Source organism: Eretmochelys imbricata, chromosome 3, assembly GCF_965152235.1.
Source record: "Eretmochelys imbricata isolate rEreImb1 chromosome 3, rEreImb1.hap1, whole genome shotgun sequence".
In the NCBI taxonomy this organism is placed as follows: Eukaryota; Metazoa; Chordata; order Testudines; family Cheloniidae; genus Eretmochelys; species Eretmochelys imbricata.
This window is the reverse complement of record NC_135574.1, coordinates 82,077,148-82,095,591: the sequence shown is the minus strand read 5'-3', so window position 1 is coordinate 82,095,591 and position 18,444 is coordinate 82,077,148. Positions and strand designations below refer to the sequence as shown.

Below are 18,444 nucleotides of genomic sequence, written 5' to 3'. Positions count from 1 at the left end.
CTTATCTTTACCAGCTTAAGTCAAAACTTCCCCAAGGTACAAAATATTCCCCCCGTTGTCCTTGGACTGGCCGCTACCACCACCAAACTAATACTGGTTACTGGGGAAGAGCTGTTTGGACGCGTCCTTCCCCCCAAAATACTTCCCAAAACCTTGCACCCCACTTCCTGGACAAGGTTTGGTAAAAAGCCTCACCAATTTGCCTAGGTGACTACAGACCCAGACCCTTGGATCTTAAGAACAATGAATAATCCTCCCAACACTTGCACCCCCCCTTTCCTGGGAAATGTTGGATAAAAAGCCTCACCAATTTGCATAGGTGACCACAGACCCAAACCCTTGGATCTGAGAACAATGAGAAAGCATTCAGTTTTTTACAAGAAGACTTTTAATAAAAAATAGAAGTAAATAGAAATAAAGAAATCCCCCCTGTAAAATCAGGATGGTAGATATCTTACAGGGTAATTAGATTCAAAAACATAGAGAACCCCTCTAGGCAAAACCTTAAGTTACAAAAAAGATACACAGACAGAAATAGTTATTCTATTCAGCACAATTCTTTTCTCAGCCATTTAAAGAAATCATAATCTAACACATACCTAGCTAGATTACTTACTAAAAGTTCTAAGACTCCATTCCTGGTCTATCCCCTGCAGAAACCAGCATATAGACAGACACAGACCCTTTGTTTCTCTCCCTCCTCCCGGCTTTTGAAAGTATCTTGTCTCCTCATTGGTCATTTTGGTCAGGTGCCAGCGAGGTTACCTTTAGCTTCTTAACCCTTTACAGGTGAGAGGAGCTTTCCCCTGGCCAGGAGGGATTTCAAAGGGGTTTACCCTTCCCTTTATATTTATGGCACGCCCCCCAAATCTCAGCTAGGGTGAAACACTGGCTGGGATTTCTTCCTGGAGCTCTAGGAAAAACAGAGTTAATAAGACACATGCATCTCTAAATATACTACCAAGTACATAAAGACTAACAATATTTTCCACATCTCAAGGACGATTTTAACCAGTTGATTCTGGGAAACTTTCACGGGAGAGTGCATCAGCCACTTTGTTAGAAGCTCCTGAGATGTGTTGGATGTCGAAATCAAAATCTTGGAGAGCTAAACTCCACCGAAGAAGTTTTTTGTTAGTTTCCTTGACGGTGTGAAGCCACTTCAGTGCAGCATGGTCGGTTTGCAGGTGGAAACGCCGTCCCCAAACATATGGGCGTAGCTTTTCCAGAGCATAGACAATGGCGAAACATTCTTTTTCAGTGACTGACCAGTTGCTTTCCCTCTCAGACAGTTTTTTGCTGAGAAACACTACAGGGTGGAATTCTTGATCAGGTCCTTTCTGCATTAAAACTGCTCCCACACCACGCTCAGATGCATCTGTGGTTACTAGGAACGGTTTGTCAAAGTCTGGGGCCCTTAGTACAGGGTCAGACATGAGTGTCGCTTTAAGCTTGTTAAAGGCCTTCTGACACTTTCCGGTCCACTGAACAGCATTTGGCTGTTTCTTTTTGGTTAGGTCTGTCAGTGGGGCAGCGATTTGGCTGTAGTGCGGTACAAATCATCTGTAATAACCGGCCAAGCCTAAGAAGGATTGAACCTGTTTCTTTGACTTTGGGACAGGCCACTTTTGGATAGCATCCACTTTGGCCTGTAGGGGGCTGATAGTTCCTTGACCCACCTGGTGTCCACGGTAAGTCACTCTGTTTAGGCCTATTTGACACTTCTTAGCCTTAACAGTTAGTCCTGCCTCCCTTATGCGCTCAAGGACTTTTTGTAGATGTTCCAGGTGGTCTGCCCAGGAATCCGAAAATATGGCCACATCGTCAAGGTAGGCGACTGCATATTCTCCTAATCCCGCTAGGAGACCATCTACAAGTCTTTGGAAAGTGGCGGGTGCATTTCGCAGCCCGAAAGGGAGTACATTAAATTCATACAGCCCGAGATGTGTGATGAAGGCTGACCTTTCCTTGGCAGATTCATCTAGCGGTACCTGCCAGTACCCCTTGGTTAAGTCCAAGGTAGAGATGAACTGGGCCCGTCCCAGTTTCTCTAATAGTTCATCTGTGCGGGGCATTGGATAGTTGTCTGGGCGAGTTACAGCATTTAGCTTACGGTAGTCCACGCAAAAACGTATTTCCCCATCTGGTTTGGGAACTAGAACCACTGGAGATGCCCACGCACTTTCAGAGGGGCAGATTACACCCATCTGTAACATATCCTGGATCTCCCGTTCTATAGCAGTTTTAGCTTGAGGAGACACCCGGTAAGGTTGGACCCTAATTGGGTGAGCATTACCTGTGTCAATGGAGTGGTATGCCCGTTCAGTCAGTCCTGGGGTGGCTGAGAACGTTGGCGCGTAGCTAGTGCACAGCTCCTGGATCTGCTGTCGCTGCATACGCCCAAGGGTCATGGAGAGGTTCACCTCTTCCACACCACCACCACATTTCCCTTCGTAGTAGACACCTTCAGGCCACTCAGCGTCGTCTCCTCCCTGGGCTGTAAACTGACAAACCTTTAATTCTCTGGAATAAAAGGGCTTTAGAGAATTAATATGGTACACCTTAGGCTTTCGGTTGGAGGTGGGGAATGCTATGAGATAATTAACAGCTCCCAGGTGCTCCTGGACCATGAATGGCCCTTCCCACGATGCTTCCATTTTATGGGCCTGGAGCGCCTTTAAGACCATGACCTGGTCTCCTACTTTGAAGGAACGCTCTCTGGCATGTTTATCATACCAGGCTTTTTGCTCTTTTTGAGCATCCTGTAAGTTTTCTCTAGCAAGGGCTAAAGAGGTTCGGAGGGTGTTTTGTAGGTTGGTTACAAAGTCCAGAATGTTAGTTCTTGGAGAAGGTGTAAATCCCTCCCATTGCTGCTTCACCAACTGCAATGGCCCCTTAACCTCACGGCCATATACAAGTTCAAATGGGGAAAACCCTAAACTGGGATGTGGTACAGCTCTGTAGGCAAAGAGCAACTGCTGCAACACTAGGTCCCAATCATTGGAGTGCTCATTTACGAATTTACGTATCATGGCCCCCAAAGTTCCATTAAACTTCTCCACCATGCCATTTGTTTGATGGTGGTAAGGAGTGGCAACCAAGTGATTTACCCCATGAGCTTCCCAAAGGTTTTTCATAGTTCCTGCCAGGAAATTAGTCCCTGCATCTGTGAGGATGTCGGAGGGCCAACCTACCCGGGCAAAAATGTCTGCTAGTGCCTGGCACACACTTTTAGCCCTGGTGTTGCTTAGAGCTACTGCTTCCGGCCATCGGGTGGCAAAATCCATGAAAGTCAGTATGTACTGCTTTCCTCTGGGTGTCTTTTTCGGAAAAGGACCCAGAATATCCACAGCTACTCGTTGAAATGGAACTTCAATGATGGGGAGTGGCTGGAGAGGGGCTTTGACCTGGTCTTGGGGTTTTCCTACTCTTTGGCACACCTCACAAGACTGGACATAGGTAGAAACATCCTTGCCCATTCCCTCCCAGTGGAATGACCCCCCCAAACGGTCTTTGGTCCTGTTCACCCCAGCATGGCCACTAGGGTGATCGTGGGCTAAGCTCAAGAGCTTGGCCCGGTATTTAGTTGGAACTACCAACTGTCTCTGAGGATGCCAGTCTTCCTGGTGTCCACCAGAAAGAGTTTCCTTGTATAAAAGTCCTCTTTCTACAACAAACCTGGATCGATTAGAAGAGCTGAGAGGCGGTGGGTTGCCCCGTGCCACCGTCCAAGCTCTCTGGAGGCTTTCATCTGCTTCCTGTTCGGTCTGGAACTGTTCCCTTGATGCTGGAGACATCTTCTTCCATTTTCTCAAACCTACATCTAGTTGAAATTAAAAGTTCGAACCAACCAAGGTGCCTCTTACACACTGTGGATTGCAATGAATAGCCGTGTCAAAGTGGGCTTTTTCTTGAAGGTTCAGTTGTGGGCGTGGTTGCCCTGTTTCAAAGAAAAATACCACTTATGGTGATCCTAGCCTCCATGCTCAGCTCTTTAGGAGTGAGTAGGCCTTCTAAAACTTACAAACCTCTTCTAAAACATTTACAATATACTTTAGGACTTCTAGAGTGCCTACATCTGAGGCTCTCAAAGCACTTCACACTTGTTAACAAAGGAAGCCTCAAAATCCTGTGAGTAGGGGAAGTATTGCTGTCCCCATTTTACAGATGGGGAAACTGAGATATAGAAAAGTAGAGTTACTTTTTCAAAGTCATGCAGCAAGTCTGTAGCAGAGCCAAGAACTTAGATGCACTGGTTCTTAGTCTTGCACTTTACCTACCAGATCATTCTTATTAACTTAAATGAGAAATTAGGAGCTTTTTGGAAAGGAACACTGCACTACTTTTCCTTAGCTCCTGAATCTGAATATTCACAATGTCTCATGCTAGAGACAACCAGCTTGATTATATCGTTTTTAACAGTGGAATGTTAATAGTCTTTCTCGACTATTACTTTTTTCTCTGCAGTCTGAAGTAGTTCTCCATGATGAACTACTTTTTGTAGTAAAAGCATATGTTTAAAATTTAACTTTTCCCAACCATCTTTTTAAAAAAATTCTATTGTTTTAGAGAGTCATGATGAAAGTATTGGAGCACTCCAGCATGTGTTTTATTGGCCCATTTGCGCTCACCCTTGTTCCTCACAAAGCACTGAAGGCATGTATTAATAGACCAATAAAACATGCTCTGTCATGTCCAACAAGCAGGAAGACATCTGTTAAAGCTTACATCAGTCAAATGAAAATGTTTTGTAGGATAAATGTGTTGCTACCATTAGAGAGCCATAATTTTATTGACTTATTTTTATCCTTCCGTGTAGAATAGAAGTTGTTGAACCATCCAATTTAAAACTCAAATGCTGAGATTGAATCAAAAATAAAATATGCTTGATTTATATATGCATTTTTATTTTAATAAGGATTAGACCAAAGTTTGAGTTGTAAATGGATTAGACAGTCTCATATTGTGCAAAATTAGGTGGCAAAGCAAGTGCTGCTGTGTATCCAAATAAAAAACCTTAGTTATAAAACGTATTCTGAATGTCTATATTTTTCATCCAAAAGATGTGACTTTGAGTCCTGCCAATTCTTGCTATGCATTTTGGAGCACTCCAATAAGGTGTGTGTTTTGTAACATTTGTATGCAGTGCTGAAAATGCTTACAAATGAATCGTGACATGTATTTATATAAATACCATCTAGTTCTTCTCTGGGAGACACAGAAACCAGTTTGAGCTACTTTAAGGTGGTTTGGTGAGGTGCGGGGGGTGGATTTTAAGTGCTACTTTGTATTAAGTACATAAAATTAATTTAATATTTGCTACCATAAATGTGATAGGTATAAATGGTAAAAATCTTGGTGTAAAACATGTGATGATTCTCTAGAAACTCTTTCTATTTTCCATTGCCTAGAAAGAGTATTTTTACAGTTTAAGCACTGTCTGAGAATTTAATGGCTTTACCTCCCAGCAAGCCAATTTCTTTCTAAAATCAAAACAGTAAATATTTGTATAAAATGAAAACATCTTTACTGATCTTGAGGTTGGTGAAATGGGAGCATCAGTTTTACTTAGAGTTTCCCACTTGCAGTTACAATATTTCAAAATAAACTTTTAAAGCATCAGTTGTTAGGTTGTATAATGTGAAAAGTGGCAATGTTGTTTCTTTGTACTTTAAACTGTCAAGTCATTAAGGTACAAAGATAATATGAATATTGTACATAAGATGGATCTAATAATAAAAACAAACCAATTGCTAGACTTTAGTGTGTATAGTTTCAATTGAATTTAATGCTTAGAAAAGTGCTGGATTCACAGGCCTGGAGACCAATTTCTTCCAGTGCTGGCTTCCCCAGGGTGCCTTAACTATATCTTGGAGGGTCTGCCTCCATGGATGAGAGGTTAATTCAGCCACTGTTCATTCAGTTTTTGGCTCCTCTGACACAGCCAGCAGTGGTGCCAGTTGTGATGGTTTCTTTTGTGATTTAGACGCATCACGTCTCCTATGAATGAGTATGACTAAAACCATCGCCTTATTTCATATACACCACTAAACAGTCATCAGATACTAAATGTCTGATCATGAACTAAAGTGATGTAAAGGTGGAAAGTTCCAAATTCTGTTATCAATCCTTTGAGCCATCCAGTGACTCCTTCATCTTACTGATATAGAAGCTTCAAAAAATAAAGGGAGAAATCCCACCCATTTCACCTGCACAGGTGTAACTTCAGTTTTCGTGTAGTTTGCAGTCTATAGCTAATTAAAGTTTTTCTCCTTGATGTGTTCAAATGATTTAGAGATGCTCTCCTATCAGCATAGCTACTGCCACTCATTTAGGTGGTTTTGTTATGTCGACAGGAGAGCTCTCTCCCGTCGGCATAGCACAGTTACACGACCTATCTTACAGCAGTACAGCTGTATTGGAACTTGCTAGTGTAAACATGGCCAAACTGACACATGACAAGCTTTATCAGGAGGTAATGTTGTTGAACTGAATTGAACAGCTGTAGGCCTTTTTTTTTTTGGGGGGGGGGGGGGAACAATGGTTTTTGCCTAGTCCAGTTGTGGCAATGCAATTTACAAAAATTTCACTGAGAGATGACTGCCTTCATGGCATTTGGTTTAAGTATTTTTACCATAGAGCGCTCCTGAAAGCAGGTTGTCAAGACTTTCTCTGACTGGACTGTATTATAGTTTGGCTCCCAAATTATGTATGCAGGGGATTCTCAATATCCATGTAAGAGAGTGCAATACATTGCCTTTGAGCATATTTTTTCAGCATAGAAAATTTAAATATGTATTTTGGATGTTTGAAAATTTTAAGTATATACAAAAGCTGTGTAGTATTCTGTTGTTTTATAAAAATATTAAGGAAACAGCAAAGTAGTGAACATTTTTTCAAAGTGCCTGTAGTAGAAGCAATGTAATATTGGTAAACTTTTAAATGTTAAGATTTTGCTCAGATCCTTCTAACAACTTTTTCACAATTCCACATTTAAGGACAAAAAGTGAAAATTTGTACATTTAAAAAAAAATCAGCATCTTTAAAAGATCAGTATCCAAAATCACTTTTTATTAGGGACAAATTTGGTGTTGTCACTGTAAATATATAATAAAGCCACTAATTTCATTGGAGTTGCACTGGATTTACAGAAAGAGCAGAAATTAGCTCATCTGGTGAAATCATGCCCTCATTAATAGCCCAAATAAAGTATTTCTTTTAGATAACATTGTAGAAATTCAGAATAAGTTTCCACCTTTCTCAAATATTTTCAAGACTTCAAATGAAGGTCACAAAAATACTTAGTATTTCTACATTTTTGTCTAAAAGATGGCACTTTTGGAAAATGTTGTAGAATTACTTGGAATGAGTAAGGTTAGCAGGGTCTCTTCAGTAGCTGCAGTTCGTAGTGATGTCACAATCTGTATTTGGTGTGTGAATGTTTCAGAGGCTTGGTACAGCTAGCATTTTAAGGACTTTGTAACTTCATAAATGATTGTTTTTGTTAAACTTCCTAGTTTATCTTAGTTCCTAGTTCTCTTTTCATGCGGGTTAAAATAAATAATTGCAAAATCACTGCAAGTTGGTTGTCCTAATCTTCATCCAATAAGCTTTAATAAGCACACATTTTTATCTTAGCTGGTTGGTCCTGAGTAAAAAAAGTTGAGTCACAGCTTCCCAGAGCTTCATCTCCAGATTATTTTAAATTAACCTATGTCTGAGTGAGAAAATGATCGAGCATTTATTTTTGGTACCAGTTCTTATTTATCATTTTTGTCATTCTACCAATCATGGAAATTTGCATATATTCTGGGCTGAACTAAGGCATTATGAGGCAAATATCGTAGTAAAATGGGACCTACCTAAAGTTTAATCTTGACTTTGTAAATTATCATCACATACATAGTAGCAAACATGTCATTTTCTGTTCTTTCCCCTTCCTGTAAAAGGCAGGGGTGTGTCTGAAGGCAATGGAATTTTGATACAATGTTTGGTTATTTTGCATTACAGAATTCTGCTAATTTTCCCATCAATCTCGTATTATTTTCTATCCAGTAATGCAGCACTCCTTGGCAGTGTTCATAAGCGGGACGATTGGAGCTGAATAGAGGGATTTTATTTCATTTGTTACAAAATTCATGACAGATAATACCCAGTAGAAAATTATGAGGTCACACAGATTTAGTTCTTATTCATTTCCAAGCAATTTAATTGAAGTAACAGTAGGGGAGGGGAGTCTTCTTAGATGTTTCTTTTCTCACTTTGTAAAATTTTACCTTTTGGCTCAGTCAGTGCTGTAAATTTCATTGTATTGAGAAATTAAATATGATGCTTAATATTTAAATTTTGAAACCATTTCTTTACATACGTACATTTATAACCTATGTTTCCTTTACCTTTTTAAAGGGGACCTGCAAACGGGTCACAAAAACTGGACTTTGAGATCTTTTTTACTTCTTTACAATTAATAAAGAAAGCTTGACATTTATATATGTATATATAAAAATTAGAATGTCAGGATCTGTCTAGCCTTGAAGACACTGATTAGTGAAATGATGACATCACAAGAGCCAAGAGAGTTAAGCTGAACAATTGACTGGGGAAAAGTGTGTGTCAGATTGTTAAAACTGATTATATTTTCTTTTGGTTTTGTTAAAATATAAATTCAATTAACATTTTGGATAAAAAGAGACTGTTAAAGGTTTAGCATCCTTGATCCTACAGTTAAGGCATTGTAGCTCACAATGAACATCTGAGAGATCTATCAGAGTCCTCCAGGGAAATTGAAACTTGACATTCCTGATATTTCTAATGTAAAAAAAAATCAAGATAATAGAGAAGCAAAAAAGACGCATCCCCAAAACATCCTTCACAGGCCTTTGGTCTCTTTTTTTTCCCTTCATTAAAATCCCATGTATATTAGAATGTATAGGAAGAGGCTGTAGTGTAGCATTTGATGTAATCATATAGTGTCTTGACATGTTTCTTAGAAATGCCACTCAATGTTTAAATGGTCAGTTCTTTTCTTTCTTGCTTGCTGGTGAGAGGTGCCAGTGAGTGGTGTATTGCACAGGACACTTTTTTTAACCAGTAAGTCAGTAGGAATGTAATTGGCTGCCAATGTTCATATTGTAGTGACATGAAAATTCAGAGGCAAACCTATTATAAAGATAATTGAAGCTCTTACCCGCTTTAGTTTTGGCGGGGGGAGCAGCAACTCTACAATTCAGCAATTAAAATGCGCTGTAATGTTTTCACTTTTCCCATCACCTCGTGCAGGAATACTCTTTGGGCGAGTGGCTGTTTTGCATGACACATTAAAGTCCACAGCCTTGGAATTTACAGTAGGTGGTAGTTTCCTAGGTGGCATAGCTGTGTTTTTAATTTCCTATGTCATAGTTTCGGCTTTTTCATTTTAGCCTTCATTTCATTTTCAGCAAAACTGTCTTACACATGATATTGGAATATCAACTTGGAAAGAACAGATTTTCCTATCCCATAGTGCCTTGTTGGCAAAGAGCTGCCAGGCTGCAATGGAATTAGCAAAGCATGATGCTGAGATCCAGGATATGGCATTTCAGTATGGAAAGAACATGTCTATGAGTCATAAGGTATGCCTATTCTCTTTGTTCAGTCTTCTACTGAAAGGGTAGATGAGATCCTCTCTAATATTCTTCTTTTGAGTCTCTTTTCGGTCTGAGTTTAGTGGATACTTTAAATTAATTCACTTGTAATTATCCAATTTGGCAATATGTATAAAGAGCCATATGCTTGTCACAGAAAACTACTGTTTATAAAATATTCAGTGTATCAGAAATTTATTCATATTGCATCAAGTAACTCCCATAGGTCCTGGGAAATGGAAAATATTCTTATACCACTCACAATTTTAAAGAACAAAGTCCTTCCCATGAATGACTGCGTCACTCTCACCACCACATACTAACAACTCTCTTTCTCCCACTCCCTCACCTTAGTACGCACCCGCCAACTTCATACCCCTTCCCAGCTGTGGCAAACTGTCCCTCCCCACTTTTTTGCAGCCTGCTAAACAACCCCCATCACTTCCCCAATATGGAGCTAGGAGGGTGGAGCCAAAGTACAGCTATCAAAGCAGAGGAGGATAGTGTAGGAATAGATCAAGGGACATGGAATTGGAGATGGGTCTCTGGCTGATGGTTGAATGTGTGTATGTAGGGCTGGGCTCCTGGAGGAGCAGGATCACAAGTGGCTGCATAGATATCGGAAGCCTAAGGCCACCATTGTCTGACATATGGTAAAAGTATAGTAATTTAAATGTTAAGAGTTTTTTGATATATGAAGTTTCTGGTTTGTTAATCCAGCAGTGCTCCTTTCCTAAAGTTATGTGAATTTAGTCTGCACTGGAGTTATTCACATCATTCTGGGTTTTCTAATCTTTAAATTAGTTTTTATTTACCTAGAGATAATCATTTCAATCCCTAAAAACTAAGTTGTACCAGTCTTTTTTTATTTAACAAAAATGTTTTCACCCTCTCTTGCAGCTACACTCGGACCTCCAGCCATTTATTAAAGGAAAATCTAGTGACTCTGTGGCTTTTAGTTTAAATTCTGCTCCTGTAGTCCTGCATCAGGAGTTTCTTGGAAGGGAAGCCTGGATTAAGCAGATTAGAGAGGTAAATTATAAATTAAGTTTAAAGTGAATTTGTAGTGTTACAATAATTTTTAGATTGGTCATTCATCTCCCTCTTCTCCCAGCTTCTGGAAAACTCTAGGCTCAGTGTTATGGGGCCATCTATGAAGAAACACAGAAGCAAAGAGTACTCAAAGACAGAGGATATAGAGGTTAACCCCATTCCCTAGCTATTCAGTGTCTCTTTGACTGCTGAAACATGGAGATTAACTTTTAGCTCCAAATTCCTCTTTCCCTCTAGTAATTCCCTAATAAGATTAATAGATAAGAACAAGATGATTGTGTAATGCAAACTTGTGTGTTTGTCCAGTGTCTAGCACTGTGGGGTTCTGGTCCATAACTAGAGCTCCTAGGCTAAATAAATAATAATGACACAAGGAGGAGGACAAGAACAAGTAAGACCCACCCAAAAAAAGGCAAGACTTAGCACCATCTAGTGAGCCTACATCAATTGCATGGGTTCCCCATGTCTAAACAGTCTTGGAAAGCACCCTCCCAGGGTTCCTACCCTAGTTGTGCAAGCTGCCCACCTTGTCAGGAAGATTTTTGGTGGTAATGAGGTAATGTGGAACAAAGATTTATTAGTATTAGTTTTGGATGCCCTGCTGGTGAATTTCAGCATGTGAGTTCTGGTGGTACAGATATCCCCTTTCCCATAACATTGTAGCTGTACCTGACAAGAAGAGCTCTACCTCCGTACCTTGTCTGTCTTCAACATGTTGGCCATTTTGGTGCCAGTAGATAGAGTGATGACCAGAATCAAATTAAAATGGCTAAACTAATTAGCCTTCAAAGATAATTTAGAAAATGAAAGAGAGATACCACTGTAAACTAAAGAGCCAGAAATTCACATTCGAGGTGGGAGCTCTTTTGCTGCCTTTTCAGCTGTTCAAATTGAAAGTAAAATGCAGGAGGAGAGGCCAGGAGTGGGGCTTATGAGTAGTTCTACATTTATGACTGATAGGCTCAGAACTATCTTCATGTGCTGTGGGCGAAGAGGCGGAGTCGCAGTAGTGAGCCTTGTTAGATACATTCTCATAGGCGAATATAACCTTACTCTCATACAGGAAAAATACATTCTTTCTGACCAAACTGAGGCCTTCTAATTTTAAAGTTAGAGAATGGTAATTCAGCATATGACTAAAAGTCTTAGAATTCTGCAGCCTTGACACAAGACTCCTGTATGTGTTGAATGAAAATAGATTTGGATGAATATGTTTCAAAAGCTTTCATAAACTGCGCTGTGATAATACCATTACCCTCTCACTGCAATTTCCCATCTGCAGAATCCAGAATAGGTTGCAGGATTCCAGTTCTGTCTGTCCACTAATTAATTCTTTTTAAACTAAAAAGGGACATTATGCACGCACTGAAGCAATTCTAACTGAAGGAAAATAGGGTGGTAAAAGATTTTTGTTTTTTGTTTTTTTCCCCCATGGAAAGCAAGTAGTGTTTCAATTAGCTATCATTACATCAAAATACAAAATGGGAAATCTACCATGCATCCTCTTAGATAATATGTTAGAATGTATTTGTTCATCAATGCAACTTAAGTTGATGATAGTTTTGCAGCTTCCACAAAAAACATCTCATTATGAGTAAAGGTTAGCGGTGCAAATCCAAATACTTTTTTATATGTGTTCAATTAATAGAATCATAGAAATGTGGGGCTGGAAGAGACCTTGAGAGTTCATCCAGCTCCCACCAAGTAAACCTAGACCATCCCTGAAAGGTCAGTCCTGTTCTTAAAAACCTCCAGTGATGGGGATTCCACAACCTCTCTTGAAAGCCTATTCCAGAGTTTAACTACCTTCCTAGTTTGAAAGTTGTTCCTAATATCTAACCTAAATCTCCCTTGCTACCAGGGCCGCCCAGAGGGGGGGCAAGTGGAGCAATTTGCCCCCGGGCCCCGCAGAATACTATAGTATTGCAACTTTTTTTTATGGAAGGGGCCCCCGAAATTGCTTTGCTCCAGGCACCCTGAATCCTCTGGACGGCACTGCTTGCTACAGATTAAGTCCTTTACTACATGTCCTCTTTCAGTGGACATGGAAAACAATTGACTACTATCCCTCTTTATAAAAACCCTTAACATATTTGAAGACTATCAGGTCCTCCCTCAGTCTTCTTTTCTCAAGACTAAACCTGCACTGTTTTTTTTAACCTTTCCTCAATTCAAGATCCTCTGCTGCCTCACACTACTGTGTGAAGGTATTAATGGCAGAACCACCCCTGAATCCCCTCAGTTGCCACCCATGACGGTTGCTGGAGCTGCTGCTGTTACTTTTGCAAGTCCTTTGTTTCGTCTTGTACATAGTACCCATTGGTTAGTTTTGAGAGTTTTAGCATATTTTAGAATTAGAATAATAGTTGATAATTGTGCTGGTGCCAATTCCAGAATCATGCCTTGGTCTCTAGGCTACAAGTCCTGTTGCTCTTGCAGCAAATCAATGCCTGCCAAGAACTCTCACTCCATCTGTCTTAAGCGCTGTGGGAATCTCAGGTCAGTGACAAATGTCACATATTTGTAAGAGGTTTAAGCCCTGCTCTAAGAAGGACAGAGCAGCCAGAATTAAGGATTTACTATTGGAGTCAGTGCGCCATCCATCATTAGAGCCTTCAGAGCGGGTTAGCAGTGCTTCTCCTGATTTGGCTGTACTGAGGGAAGAGATTGCTGTTGCCAGTACCAAAGAAAAGGCACCATAAATCTTTTAAGGACTCAGCACAAGATACTTCAAAATCTTTGGAGTAGATGTCTAGCTCATGCAAGGACATGTAAGTGTGCTCAAATAAGAGGCACTTTCCAGTGCAGGCCTCAAGTCATGGAAGATCATTGTCTCCAGAGCTAAAGTCAGGCCTATTGAGACTGATTCCTACAGTTTCTGCCTCAATGTTTGCTCAGATATCCATACCGCAGGATCAGGAGTCTTTCCCAGTGCCGTCCACATCCGAAGCTTATGCAGTCACTAGAGAGTTGTTGAACCTGTCAGTACCCATTTCCCTGGCCATTCAGAATTTTTACCTGGCACCCATGCCAAAGGTATTGATGTCTACTCTTCTTGCTCCAGCTCTACACATTGTACGGTACTGTCAGACCCGACAGTTAACGTACCTCTTGGATTGGTACTGACCGGGGGAACCACACATGATCTTGCCAGTGCCTCCATCCTCAGGCTATGAACCTATCTTCCCAATACCAATGGGGTCAGCTCCTCCCAGTCAGAAGAAGCGGACTCCTTATTGGACTCTGAGGTCAGTTCTTACATGTCACAACCTGTGCACATTCATCAGCTCCCATGGAGTGCCTACTCACTATGGTACCCGCCTCAATTGCAGCATGGCCCATATGACAAGGATGCATGGCCCAGACATAGTTGGGGTCCAGTGCCCTATCAGTGGCCTTTCTGGAATCCTTGGAGTCTACCTCCTCAATCAAGGGCATCCCAACACCATTCACATCCTGCTTTTTCAGCTGTGCGTTGTGAGCACCTACACCAGAGTCAACCCACCCTTGGTGTTGGACCTGGTACCATGCATATGGATGTTCACTCTCAGGAGCTGCTGCTGGAGGAAGTGGAGGAGGCTCAGTCTCACCAGCCCTTGGCCTCTTCATCTTCATCCCCTGATGAGGCAATGGTAGCAGAATCTGTTTCTCCACCTGCTTATGATTACCAAGACCATCAGGAGTTGTTGAAGAGGATGTTTGTGCTTCTGGATATCCAACCAGAAAAGGTCCAGGAAAAGTTGTGCAGGCTTGTAGGTATTTTAGCCTCAGTGGAACCTTCTAGGGTAATGCTCCCGATTTAATGGGGAGCCTGTCAGGGTGCCATTACAGACCCAATCTTCCCTGCCCCCCTACCGCTAAAAGAGCAGAGAGGAAATACTATGTCCCCTGGCAGGGCTTTGAACATTTCTGTAATCATCCCCCTCTTGGTAGCTCCTTGGTAATCTCTTCAGCTAATGAAAGAGAGGAGAAACAGGGTCACCAAGCATCCACACCAAAAAGCAAGGAAGCAAAGAAACTTAACATTTGGAAGGAAGCTTTATTCAACAGGAAGGTTACTGCTTTGAATTGCAAACGAGCAGCCTCTGCTGGGTTGTTACAATTTTCCCCTGAGGAATAACATTTCAAAATTTAAGGACAGGTTTCCAAACGAGCTGAAACAGGAATTTTCAGTGATGGTGAATGAGGGAAAATTAGTTATCAGAATGGCTTTGCAAGCTGATTCTGCCGCTCGAGGCATGGCCTCCGCCATCACTATGCTACGTGTGTTCATGGCTGCAGTCATCTGGTCTCCACCAACAGACTGAACACACCATCCAACACTTCCCTTTTGAGAGTCTTTCATTCTTTTCCAGAAAGACTGAGGAGAGGCTGCATAGTCTCAAAGATTCAAAAGTATCCCTTAAGTCTCTGGGAATATATATGCCACAACAAAGAGAAAGCCCTTTTGCCCACAGTACTTCCAACAGTATTGAAGTTTCATGACTAATATCCAGGACCTGTCCAGGAAGAAGGGCAGAGGTTACAGAAGACATCTGCCACCTTCCTCTTCCTCCACAGCTGCCAGTTCATCCAAGCAAACCGAATCCTTCAAATAAACAGTCTGATATATTGGTCAAGGACAGAATACTAGTGCCATCTTTTCCCATCCCCGTAATTGCCAATTACCTATTCCACTTCCTAAGTGCTTGGTCCTATATCACCAAGGATCATTGGGTCTTACGCATGGTGGAATTAGGATACACCCTTCAGTTTATTCCTATCCCCCAACCCGCTTTCCCTGTCCCTCTTCAGGGACCTCTAGCATGAGGTCATTCTACTACAGGAGGCCCAGTCTCTCCTTCTCTTGGGCACCATAAAGAAAGTCCCTCTGTTACTCAGGGGAAAGGGGTTTTGTTCTTTCTACATCCTAACCCCAAAGTAAAAGGGGTCTTAGACCTATTTTAGAGCTAAGAGAGCTCAACGAGGTCCTAAAGAAAATAAAATGAGAAATAAATTGTCTGACAAGCAGAGGATGCTAAAGAAAATAAAGTGAGAAACAAAGAGGTGTGTCCCAGGTAAGAAGGATTTTTGTATATAGAAAATGTGTATGTTAGGCAAAATACGGGTCTCTGCATGACCCAGTGAAAAAATACACTGGAGCCCAACACTTTGAATCTTGCATCTGTATTGTTTTTTATGAGTTGGAACAGTTTAAAAATATACAAGAGGGACCCTGTCTGGACCAGTCCACACAAGAGATCCACTTCCTGGACACTATGGTGCTAATAAGCGATGGTCACATAAACACCACCCTATACTGGAAACCTACTTACCGCTATGCCTACCTACATGCCTCCAGCTTTCATCCAGACCACACCACACGATCCATTGTCTACAGCCAAGCTCTACGATACAACCGCATTTGCTTCAACCTCTCAGACAGAGACAAACACCTACAAGATCTCTATCAAACATTCTTACAACTACAGTACCCATCTGGTGAAGTGAAGAAACAGATTGACAGAGTCTGAAGAGTACCCAGAAGTCACCTACTTCAGGACAGGCCCAACAAAGAAAATAACAGAACGCCACTAGCCATCACCTTCAGCCCCCAACTAAAACCTCTCCAGCACATCATCAAGGATCTACAAACTATCCTGAAGGACGACCCATCACTCTCACAGATCTTGGGAGACAGGCCAGTCCTTGCTTACAGACAGTCCCCCAACCTGAAGCAAATACTCACCTGCAACCACACAACAAAAACACTGTCCCAGGAAGCTATCCTTGCAACAAAGCCTGTTGCCGACTGTGTCCACATATTTATTCAGGGTACACATCATTGGGCCTAATCACATCAGCCACACTATCAGAGGCTCGTTCACCTGCACATCAACCAATGTGATATATGCCATCATGTGCCAGCAATGCCCCTCTGCCATGTACATTGGCCAAACTGGACAGTCTCTATGTAAAAGAATAAATGGACACAAATCAGACATCAAGAATTATAACATTCAAATACCAGTCGGAGAACACTTCAGTTTCTCTGGTCACTTGATTACAGACCTAAAAGTAGCAATTCTTCAACAAAAAAACTTCAAAAACCGACTTCAACGAGAGACTGCTGAATTGGAATTAATTTGCTACTGGACACCATTAATTTAGGCTTGAATAAAGACTGGGAGTGGATGGGTCATTACACAAAGTAAAACTATTTCCCCATGTTTATTTTCCTCCACTACTGTTCCTCAGACGTTCTTGTCAACTGCTGGAAATGGCCCACCTTGATTATCACTACAAAAGTTTTTTTCCCCTCCGCTCTCCTGCTGGTAAAGCTCACCTTACCTGATCACTCTCGTTACAGTGTGTATGGTAACACCCATTGTTTCATGTTCCCTGTGTATATAAAATCTCCCCACTGTATTTTCCACTGCATGCATCCGATGAAGTGAGCTGTAGCTCATGAAAGCTTATGCTCAAATAAATTTGTTAGTCTCTAAGGTGTCACAAGTACTTCTTTTCTTTTTTCTCTGGAACATGTTAGAAAATATTCTTTTATATTTTGATACCTGATTACTTTTAAGTACAGCACAGAGAATGAGCAACGGGATGACACTGTGTATATGCATGGTTCCAAGCCAAAACACAGCTGTGAGGTCTAATTTTAGGTCTACCAGCTTTGACATTGTCTTTGACATTATCTCTTTAAAATGACCGAGTCTAGACTTTTTCCCTCTGTGTACATGCAAGCTGTTCCTGGATGGGGTTAGTTATTTTAAAAAACAAACAAACAGAAAAAAACCTAGTATTGATTTTGTTTATAACTCTGATCCCTTTATTGTTGGGCAGAAGTACACTGTATAGTCTGGATCTCTGGTTTTTTCAATCCATACGAGCAGCAAGCTTTTGGAGGAAGTTGTTACTTGTGTCTAAAATGTTTTTAATTGAAGAATCAACTGTAGTCTAATCTAGATAGAACTTTTGAATGTTGTAGATATCCAAAGATGTGCCTGTGTCCATTGAAATCTCTTTCCATGTTGTAATGAGGCATTCAGCTAGTAAATATTCATTTGTTTTTTTAAAATTCAGAATCTTAAGGAAATTAGTTAATTTTAAAATATTAATTGTAATGTATAGCTTGCTACATATTTCATTCTTGCTTCTTACAGAGAAGCAGAAGGTCTAGAAAAATAACAATAGTCTGTAACAGATGACATTTTATGTTTAATCTTTCTTTTTATGTTTAAGGCACAAAATAAAGGGAATCTAATGGACTTTACTAAGGTGAGTAAATTACATTAAGGCTACATCTTATTTTAAATTTAATGCTTTCATTTTTAAGTTTTATATTCCAGATAAGCTTTTTTCATTCTAGTCAAAGATTTATCTGAGACATTTTAACTTTCTATAACAAAGAGTAGCCAATTAGGATGGTCCCATCACATAGGAACTGTCATGCCAGGTTAGATCATTGATCAGTCTACTCCTGTGTCCTGACAATGATAGTGCCAGATGGTTATGCCTATGATGTTCCAGATGGACTACTTGATATAGGGAACCAATTGTATTAAACTAAACACTAAGTATCAAAATTGGCCATTTTACTACTATTGTTACTTTCATTATCCCTCTTGCCTCCTCAGACTTTAAACATTTTAAATATTTTCTCTTCTAAAGAGTTTGTTGCTTTTGTGTTCTCTGTATTTCATTAAGCTAATCATTCTCAGGCTGCCTCCTAATCATCACGTCCAGATTAACCAATGTGCACTCAGTGCACCTGCAC

General features: G+C 40.7%; 1 protein-coding gene across 2 annotated transcripts in view; it reads left to right on the top strand.

Moving 5' to 3' along the window:
- PDSS2 (decaprenyl diphosphate synthase subunit 2) overlaps window positions 1-18,444 on the top strand; it is a 185,697-nt gene that overhangs the window by 149,392 nt on the left and 17,861 nt on the right. For both annotated transcript variants that reach the window (XM_077812895.1, XM_077812894.1), the window contains 3 exons: window positions 9,438-9,611; window positions 10,524-10,655; window positions 17,910-17,945. In XM_077812895.1, coding sequence (XP_077669021.1) covers window positions 9,438-9,611; window positions 10,524-10,655; window positions 17,910-17,945 — 342 coding nt within the window. The remainder of the gene's footprint in view (window positions 1-9,437; window positions 9,612-10,523; window positions 10,656-17,909; window positions 17,946-18,444) is intronic.